Here is a 10119-nt window from a genome sequence, read left to right as displayed (position 1 = left end):
TCTGTAAAAATGTGGGGAAGGTTAAAAAGGGTTAAATAGATTTAGCCTTTAGTTTTACATACATCTTTTCAAAAGCTTATCCATGATTCTGGCGAAAATTAAATAGCCTACTAGGGATGTAACGATATCGCGGTAAATAAACGTCCCAATACCGTCGTGAGACTGACAAAATCTACCACGATTTTTTTTTTTTAAAACACTTTTTTTTGTTTTAAACCTTTATTTAATCAGGTGGTCCCATTGAGATCATCGATCTCTTTTTCAAGAGAGACCTGTCCAACATGGCAGCAAGTAGGTTACAACATGAATATAAAACAACAGAACACAAAAGGACATCGTATTTACAGGGCTACATTTATACACCTAGAGACATTGTACCAACAGTATATTTATATCTCGCCCTGTCAATAAACCTCACCTTCTTGGCAAAAACTGTATTGTTTTTGAAGTGGTGGAGAGACAATGCACAGTTTGACCCACTGCTGTCACCCATGGCCAAAGCATATCTCTCCGTCCCACTGAGGTGGCGTTAGACTTTTTCGCTGTTCGCACACTGCACTGTAACTTGTATTCATGTACCTGTGTTATTCATGTTTTATTATCTTTGCTTTTAAATTAGTGTTTTTAAATGTTTCTGACAGACAGGAACGTAAAATGTCCGTCATAATCCCTTATTACCCGTCGGGTCTGAACTGTTCACAAGAGAGCACGCTCGTGAACTGTCAACGGGGGTGGGGCGGTGTTATGCCGTGTGTGCATGCACCTCGCGGGAGCACACACAGCGTAAAGCAAAACCTCCCAGACATGTGTTGATCTGTACGGCAAAGTACGGTTTGGAAACTATATCATTTCCTTTTGGAGGGCATGCATAACACCAGAGCCTCGCTGCGGGGAAACGTTGGCGCTGTTCCGAGTTTGTTCTAATCTGTCAAAATTACAGAATGCTTTCAGATTTTTCCGTCATTGATAAATAACATATTCGGTTAACTGCTGTCACTGCTGTCCCAGCAACATCAGTAGGCTACCAAGCGAGAGAGTTTTGTCCAGAGCAGGGGATATTGTAAATGCCCAAACATCCCAGTTTATACATACCTGGAAATGGACATTCTCATATTCCTAAAAACCTGTCTGATGATGCTGAGTGAGTGACTAGTGAGTTTGAGTTGAGTTACTTGAAAAACTAAAGTGAAATTGATTTATTTTATTGCAGGGTCTGATTATTAAATGTCCTTGTTTATTTGTGAGATGCAGTGGCACAAAGAAAATGCCTACTTTGTTTGGTAGTACTATAGGTACAAAAACACTGGTTTTCTTGTTCCAGTCTGTTACTGTCACTTTGTTTTTGACACTTTAAAATACTGCTATCCTACTAAAATGCTGTACTAATCAGATTTATTATGTAATAAAGAAACATTTTCCGAGTTAAAAAAAAATGTATTGAAAAAAAAAATTGAATTCCCCCCCCCTTTATTATTCAATATCGCAATAAATACCGTACCGTGGACTTGTTATCGCGATATTATCGTACCGTGAGTTTTTGGTATCGTTACATCCCTAGTAAATACCGAAACTAGTCAGATGGATAGCCAACTGTTCATATCTAACTTAAATGTAAGGATACTTAAAAGGCTTAGGCCTACTTTGCAAGAGTCCATATTTTTAAGATATCTATTTGCCCACACTTGGCAAGGGCAAAGTTAGCATGACCCACTGTCAGAATGGACTGACAAATGAGGATAAGTCCCAGGCTGTCGACTCTGCCCAATCAGAACCCAAAAGTGCTCGCCATCTTTGTTTCGCAGGTGGTGATACCGACACAGAGAATTGGCAGGAAGAGTGTGGTAATGATAGGAGGAGCTATTAACATGATGAGAATGAAGAGTGGGGGATCATGGACCTGTCCACACAGGTTAAAGTATATCTCATGAACCTCCAATAAGACAGCGTCAACCAGATGTGTGTATCTCTTACACCAAGACACCGTCGCACTACTGTCCACGCAAATGTTCAGTTCGTTGTAGAGGCTGCAAAAGAGAGAGCAAGGCAGAGCACAGCGTTAGATGATGTTAAAAAAAGACAGCAGTCCAGAGGATTTCACAACTAACAATGTGAGGTTTTAAGACTTATATTATGGAGGTAAAAACAATGTATGATTTAAGTAAGTTGGCCCTTTAAATGGATTGAATACTTTTTATGTTACAGTTGCAATATTTAATATGATTAAATAGTATTATCACAGTTGACTTGAACGATGGATGCACTTTGCGAACTTAGCCAGCTAGCACTATAGCTTTAGCTGCTAGTTAGCCAGGTCTTGCTAGCTCCAAAAAACCGAGATGGAAACGGAATACATGCCAGACCTAGGATTTAAAACACCTTATTAATATAAAGTCAGCATTAACACTATGTCCTGGTTAAGCTTTTTTACCTTAGTCCTATAAATACATACAAAACATTCAACGAATTACATGAGATATAAAATGCAACACAAAATAAAAAGTAGTATAGGCCTATCAGTGTTACTAATTTGACAAATATGATGTCCAACTTAATATTTATTTATCACTATTAATAACTTTTTATCCTACAATATTAAGATATTTGCCTATGTGCATTGGATCTTTAAACTTGAACTGCTGACCTATGCATGCCCTGTCAATAAAATATGTTGATAACAGCATGACCATGAAACAGCAAAAATTAATTTGACAAAAAATACAGTACATGCATGTTTGTTATTTTGTACAACTCTAACATCTCTGTCATTTTTATTGATACTGAAAATGAATGGGAAATGATATCTTCAAATAATAAAACCCTTTTAAAATAGTTCCAGCTGGGGCTCCTGAAGTAGCGGCTGCAACACCCCAGTTTTTGGATAGTGATCACAAATGTACCAATATGATTTGAAGAAAAAAAAGAAGCTGGCATGGTCTTTTGAAGCAGCAACTTTAAAATTCAGACGGATCCAAAGACGGTAAGCTTTAACCATTTTACAGTTTTTATAAATGTAAAAATCCCTGCTGGTGTTTTAGAGGCGGCTTGAATTTGTTAGGAATCGTGGACAAAGGTAGGACCCAAATGCAGACTACAACAAGGTAAAGGTTATAAACAAAAGCAAGCTTTATTTAAAAGCTGAAAAACCCAATAACATGGCATGAAAAACACAGGTAGCACAAACACACAACACTGACCGTGACCAACAAGGAGGGAGATAGGAGAGACTAACAAAAAGCGTGACATGAAGGGAGGACAAACAAACAATGAACCGACGGGGGAACACAGGAAGAGACAAGACTAAATACAGGGAGGGGTAATCACGATACAAGAAACAGCCGGACAGGGGAGGCAGAAACACAAGGGCAACAGGTGAACACAATCAGACACACCAGGGAAACTAACGACAGGATAACAAGACACAGGTGGGAACAGAACAGCAAAATAACACCCAAAACAAGACAGACTAAACTAAAAACGTGATATGACATTAGGATTGTGACAGAATTTCACTTTTATGTTTTGAGGTGTCACGTCTTCTTGGTGGAGAAGCGACCAAAGCCTCACAAAACCAACCATAAATGGCTTGAGCAGTTGTCAAGTACACGATTTTAGTGTGGAAAACGTCAAATGAGATTTAAGTCAGCCTGACAGCTGGAACACTGATCAACAAGTCGGTCTCCTTGTGATGATAGACGATCTTTCCAAACACACTGTATTGGATTATTATAGCCATATGCAAAGTCTACTGCAGTTCTGACGCAAGCCAAAGTCTCCACAAACAACTCCTGTCTGGAAATGTGAGCCCAGAAGCAACAGTCTAGCACTTTTTCATCAAAAGTTGAGTAATTAGTTAAACGTTTGACAAGCACCAAAAATAATCCAGGAAACGGGAAGGTCTCTGACTTTACCATGACTAAAGGTCATATATTTTTACTGAAATGTGCTACTTTATCAAGTTTTACTCACTGGGCTCAGAAAATGTTAAATTAAGGAATGGCTCTATTTCTAAAGGCTAGCAAAAAAAATTGCCTGTTGTATGTTATTCTAGGAGATAATTAACCTACTCCTCACTTGATTTATAACCTCATTAAGCATTTTCCTAATTACCTGATGGTTTCAATCACTATTTTCCTGTCGTCTTTGATACAGTATGATTTTCATTTTGCTAATTAATCACATCGAGAGTGTGATATATGATAAAGCAGGATATGCATTAGTACGTTTGTCTGGCTTGGATTCAACAGTTCAAGTGTATACGCGTGTTTCTTTTCAGTGGAGATATGCAGCAGGAAATGGGAGGTCCTATAGGAGGACACATAGAAGGTTTTTCATTTCTCTAAATCCCCTCCTCGACTCCTATCCTCGTGTCTCAGTCCCGCCCACAGGAGATGCGAGCGGAGGAGTTGAGGAGGGGAACCAAGGAGAGAGGAGGGGAAGCAGCAGGCGTTTAGAGAAATGAGAAATCCTCTCCTCTGAGCGGTCATTTTAAACCAACCCACTCTCTTCAGTCTGCGTACAAATGACACGACTTTACACTTTGGAAATGCGTGCAATAGATACGCAGAAGTCTGATTTTGCATGCATATGATACGCTAACCATTCCCATTGAGATCTGAGGCCGAGTTTTGCGTGGATATGATACGCCACGTTTCGTGCCTGCACCACTTATTTTTGTCCGGTCGGGTCTTGGTAGACCGGAAGCTGTGTGGTTAATAAAAACATGTTCTTACTCAATACCAAGCCACGATTATTGTTTTTATTTTAAATCGTATAATGTCAGACTTTTTTTGCCGTCTGTGAGGAAAATAAATGGGGCTCAGAGCCTCAAAATACTGAAATCTGTATTTTTTGTAATATTTTTTTCCTTCTAATTTGTTATTCTTTTCTAAATAACACATGTTATTTACTCAACAATAACACACAATTTCCTTGTTTTTATTTATTTGTTTAATTCTATAATCTTGGGCTTTTTAGCCGTAAATAAAGTCACCGGAAACAGACGTAGACATAAGGGACATTTAGAGCATCATTGCGATACACACCACACACCCACTGAACTGATTACCCAAGATCCTCAGCTTGAAGCTCGGTGATTGGATGTTTTAGCCGCAATGCACTTTGGGATATGGTGTTAATGCGATATGAGTCCATAATGGGCAGCATTAATATGTGTCATGTGGGTATATTATATATTATAATATACCCACATGACAGCTCATTGTTACTTTGTAATTCCACCAGGGAAAAATTAACCTGTCTCACGACGGTCTAAACCCCAAACATCTCCATTGACAACATCAGACTGGAAAATGTGGACCACTTCCCATACCTTGGCAGCCTCCTATCATCAAAAGCTGTTATTGATGATGAAATACACCATCGCCTCAGCTGTGCCAGTGGGGCTTTCTCAAGGCTTTCTCAAAGGAGTCTTTGAGAACCGTGACCTCCAAGCAAAGACCAACATCTTGGTCTATAAAGCTGTGGTTCTCCCCACTCTTCTGTATGGATCAGAAGCCTGGACCACATACAGCAGGCACTTAAAGGCACTTGAGGCATACCATCAGCGATCCCTCCGAAAAATCCTTAGGATTAGCTGGGAGGATCGGCGCACTAACACCGCGTCCTGGAAGAGGCTGACATTCCCACCATCACTGCCACCATTGCCCAAAACCAGCTCAGATGGACTGGCCATGTTATACGCATGCCTGACTCTCGCCTCAAGTCAACAACAAGTCCTTTATTCCCAACTTGCTAAAGGGAAACGGGCCCCTGGAGGCCAAAAGAAGAGGTACAAAGATAACATAAAAACAAACCTAAAGAAGGGCCACATATACCTAAAAGCTTGGGAAGACATGGCAACAGACAGGGCGACCTGGAGAAACCTTGTCCGTGAGGGTGCTGCACTCTACAATGATGATCTCTGCCATGCTGCACAAGACAAGCGCAGACTCAGGAAGGAGAGATCAACCACCAAACAGGTCCAACCCTAACCCTCCACCACTACATTCCCCTGTCCACACTGCACAAGAATAATCGGGTCCAGAATCGGCCTCGATGCCCACCTGAAGACCCACAAGGACCAAGAAGGAGGACAGTCATACTCGACTACGAGTGACCGCCGATGATGATGACTTTGTAATTCCACTCCACTACAATTCAGAGGCTAACCTGGTATTTTTACTCCACTACATTTATTTTAGTTACTTTGCAGATTCTGATTAATGATGTGTAATATATTAGCAGACTTTAAAGCAGACTTTAGCTACACCTGAGTAACATTCAGGGAAGATGATTGTCAAGATCCCTATAAAGTATATTCATTACTCGTTATTCTCTACTAATAGTTAATTAAAAACTGTATATAATGGCTATTTTGCACATCCCTTTCAGGATTTCAAGATTTTCAAAGGTTTATTGACATATCATATACACAACTACGGTATAGTTATGCAATGAATGAAAAACTTGGGTCGCAGGTTCCTCAACAGTGCATTACAAGACATCATCAATATGTGTGTATTTGTTTTAAACACATGTGCTCTACACAGTACAGGTTAGCTCTGAGTGTTAGCGAGGCTTGCTAATGTAAACAAAGACGAGCTTACGTCCAAAACACGTCAGGCATTATTTCTGATAGCAATTTTCTGTGGGTCCGCTGCCGAATTGACGTCATATCAGCAGCAAATCTGTATCTGCTCGTTGTACACCCGATTTGAAAAGATTTGGGTACGGAGGAAAAGAGAGAGGGTTTTATTTTCTGACGCTGCGTGAGTTCCCCGACACACCGGGTACACATATTTATGTATAAAATACATCACAACGTTTTTTTTGCATTTTGCATGATAGGTCCCCTTTAAACAAGTACAAACCACAGACTGTCTGTGTCATGGCGAATGCAGTCGCTGGTTTATTTATGTCTATATAGGCCGTTGTTGTGAGTGTGTGGACGGTCGGAGCATATACAACGTTAGCTTAGCTCCATTCAGAAAACACGCAATTTAAAAGGTTTTTCGCCTGCCGTCTTGTCTGCAGACTTGTCAAAGCATTAATTCATGGTTTTTACTAACCGGTATCAGTATGTTGTTACTTCGGCATCATTTTGAAACGTGTATTAAATCATCGTAAAATATGTTCATTGTGTTGTAGTTGTAGCCACTCACGTCACTAGTTTAGCATATTCAGCCCGGTTATTGGCCCGGAAAGAACCAGGATTTTGGAGGGCCAGAAAAACTGTGAACGAGTACCCGTTAGCCAGAACTACCCCTAGTGGAAACGCAACAAAAAACGGGCCAGGTTTGGCACGGCACGCTTAAACCGCGCTACGCGCTGCAGTGGAAATACGCCATAAGCTGGCTGTGAACGTACATGTTACTGTTTTTCATCGGATAAATTAGCATCCTATTTATTCAAAGACTTAAAGGTTTTATAGTCTTATGCACAAGAGGGTAGTTTTGGCATTAAACATTTTTAAGTTCCTTGCATCTCCAACAATGCAACATGCATACATGTATGTAAGACTGACTGGTGGTACATTTAAATATAAAATAATTTAAATGTCATTGTGAAAAAATGTCTATAGAAAATAAAATGTATTATTTAAATAATTGAAATGTATTATAATAACAATTAATATCACAGTTGATGTGAACTTTTGAGGCCCCTTGCTAACCATGTCTTCTGGCTAGCACTAACGTTAGCTGGTAACTTAGTTAGCCGGGTCTCGCTCCTCCACATCTCACCTCTCTTGTCTATCCACCTCTCTTGTATATCAAAAATTTGAATACCCGGTCTGATATGATACTTATATATAATTTAATTCCACAACTTACTTCATGCATATACTGGAGATGCTGAATTAAAGACATTTTAAAATGATAAATGTTCTGTTGAAGTACCCTGCATTTGTTAAATTATGACTTAAAAAATATATATGTACCGTTTCACAGTAGGCCATGGGCACATGTGTTGATAGCCAGTTGTCTCCATGCTCTTGTTGAAGTCTGACAAGCAGTTTTGAATACCACTATCAAACATGTGATGGTCACATGGTGCAACAACAGATGTAGCTGCCATTCCTGGAGAAAAGATAAAATACACAGAACAACAGTCCAAATTGTCCTACAACTCAAAACAAACAGATGGAAACATAGACACATATATAGTTGTTTAGTGCGTGCTAGGTTGCCAAATTCTACACTAGAAAAAGGAAAATGTGGTTTCCATGTATTTTAGTATAGACTGTGTCCACACTGAAATACCTGGAAAATAACCTCTTCTATTTCGTGTCTTTAATTCAACCTGCAGAAACCTGTGTATCACAGCCCTGTTACTGTTGAGTCCAAGCTGGTTACATTTAGAATTTAGTTGTGTATTTTTACAGTATGTTCCTGCTTTTGATAACTAATAAGCAAATAACAGTTATTTGATTTGAATCTAATGGGTCAAATTGAAAACTACCCAGCATTGTGAGCATAGATTTTCAGATCAAATGTTGTTTAATTTTGTTGAATGGCACATCAGAAATATTATATTTTATATCATATCATGATGATAATGCTTATTCAAAACTACTTTAGGATTTCTCTTCTTATGCATATATTTACTGACCTTTTGCAAGCACGCTGGCTATAGCAAAATTCACTTTTATTCTTTCATTACCTGTCCAGATGAAGATAAGTGCCAGCAAGTATGCAGTCAACAGCATCTATTTAAGAAAAGAAAAAAACATCGTAAAATGTAACTTAAGTGTTTCAAGTTTGCCCAGCTTTTAAAACAAAATTGCGCATAAAGTGATCAACATTTGTAATACACATGTACATAATAATGATTAGGTAATTGCAGTGATTGATGAGTTCTCTACAGTACCTCCTCTGTAAAAAGGAAAAAAGGGATGCTGTCTCAATTTGTGAAATCTGTCTTTTCCAGCTGGAAAATCAATTTTCTCCATTTCCTCTCCCACACTTGTGTGATAATGTACAAGAGAGTACTTCGATTACATGCATGACCAAATCACAAAGGAAACATCAGTTTCTTCTTGGATGCATTTAAATATCCACCCTTACATTGATTAAAATGTATGCCTTTCTAAGCAGGATTTTGAAAATCTTCAAGTCCAGCTACACGTCTTGCACAGAAAAAAACCAATACGTTTTGTATGAAACAGACGTGGTGGCCATCTGCTTCCTGGACATTCCCACAAATTAATGAACTTATCTCGTGGGAGGCAGACACTGAAAACAGATGTTACCAGGGAATGCACCAAGAGGAAGATGTTCTTCTTTTTTACACACATGTTGTAAGTACACATTTCTGTCAGTGCTTGTATACATGGGACAAATACACAATGATAATATGCTGTGTTCAAATTCTTACATTTGCTAGGAACTTACAGGTCCATATGGGAAATTAAAGACTGACAAAAAGGCATCAAGTATTATGGTATTATTTATTTTAAATCAGCATCAGTGTTTGTTTTCAACACTTATAAATTACATAAAGCAGGTTCCAAAATATTAAAAGCCAAACATGTTAAGATAAAAAGCTCAATAAGCACATACCCCAGCTTTTATGTTGCTGTTCTAAGCAGAATTCTTCTTATGAATCCCTGGTAAACGCATCGATTAGAACCTGTACAGAGGATGCATCAAATGGTTTTCCAGCCAACCTAAAGATCTACAACTGGTCACAGAAAAAGCCTCTGTGTAATCTGATCCAGTTTTTTCTATGTGTGCAACTCAAAACTAATTGGATTATGCAATGGAAAGCCTGTTTCCTTTCCCAGACTGAGCCTGGCTGTTCCCATGCTACCCAAAGGTCTTCCATATCCAGCCCTCCCAGGGGCACTTGAACTAAGAGGCCTCAATGTCAACAAGCTGGTACAGTGGTATCTAAGAGATAAAGACAAGGTTTATGTTGTGTTGATAGCCTTTACACAGGGCCTTGATCAATACATGACAACATAAGGTTAATATTAGCAAACATCAACACTATTATTACACGCAGCCATGCAAATGTGTGACAGTTGCAACAATAAAAGGTTTGAATATATTTGGCCTATTAGCAAAGAGTGGATTTGACTTCCCTGTGGTAAACAGTATCGCAGTGAATATGTCTTGGGCT

The 10119-nt window shown here is 39.0% G+C and overlaps 1 protein-coding gene across 1 annotated transcript; it reads right to left on the bottom strand.

The window, feature by feature from the left end:
- Positions 1-1753: 1753 nt before the first annotated feature.
- Positions 1754-9640, bottom strand: LOC139436007 (receptor activity-modifying protein 1). The gene is made up of 4 exons (XM_071207134.1): positions 9558-9640; positions 8659-8704; positions 7937-8075; positions 1754-2024 (listed from the first exon to the last, which is right to left on the bottom strand). Exons 2-4 carry the CDS (start codon positions 8702-8704, stop codon positions 1766-1768), a joined length of 444 nt encoding a protein of 147 aa, XP_071063235.1. The 5' UTR covers positions 9558-9640; the 3' UTR covers positions 1754-1765.
- Positions 9641-10119: the final 479 nt, after the last annotated feature.

The sequence above is a fragment of the Pseudochaenichthys georgianus genome, chromosome 21, assembly GCF_902827115.2.
Source record: "Pseudochaenichthys georgianus chromosome 21, fPseGeo1.2, whole genome shotgun sequence".
Classification (NCBI taxonomy): Eukaryota; Metazoa; Chordata; class Actinopteri; order Perciformes; family Channichthyidae; genus Pseudochaenichthys; species Pseudochaenichthys georgianus.
The sequence above is the reverse complement of the archived record's forward strand: the minus strand, read 5'-3'. Positions and strand labels throughout refer to the sequence as shown.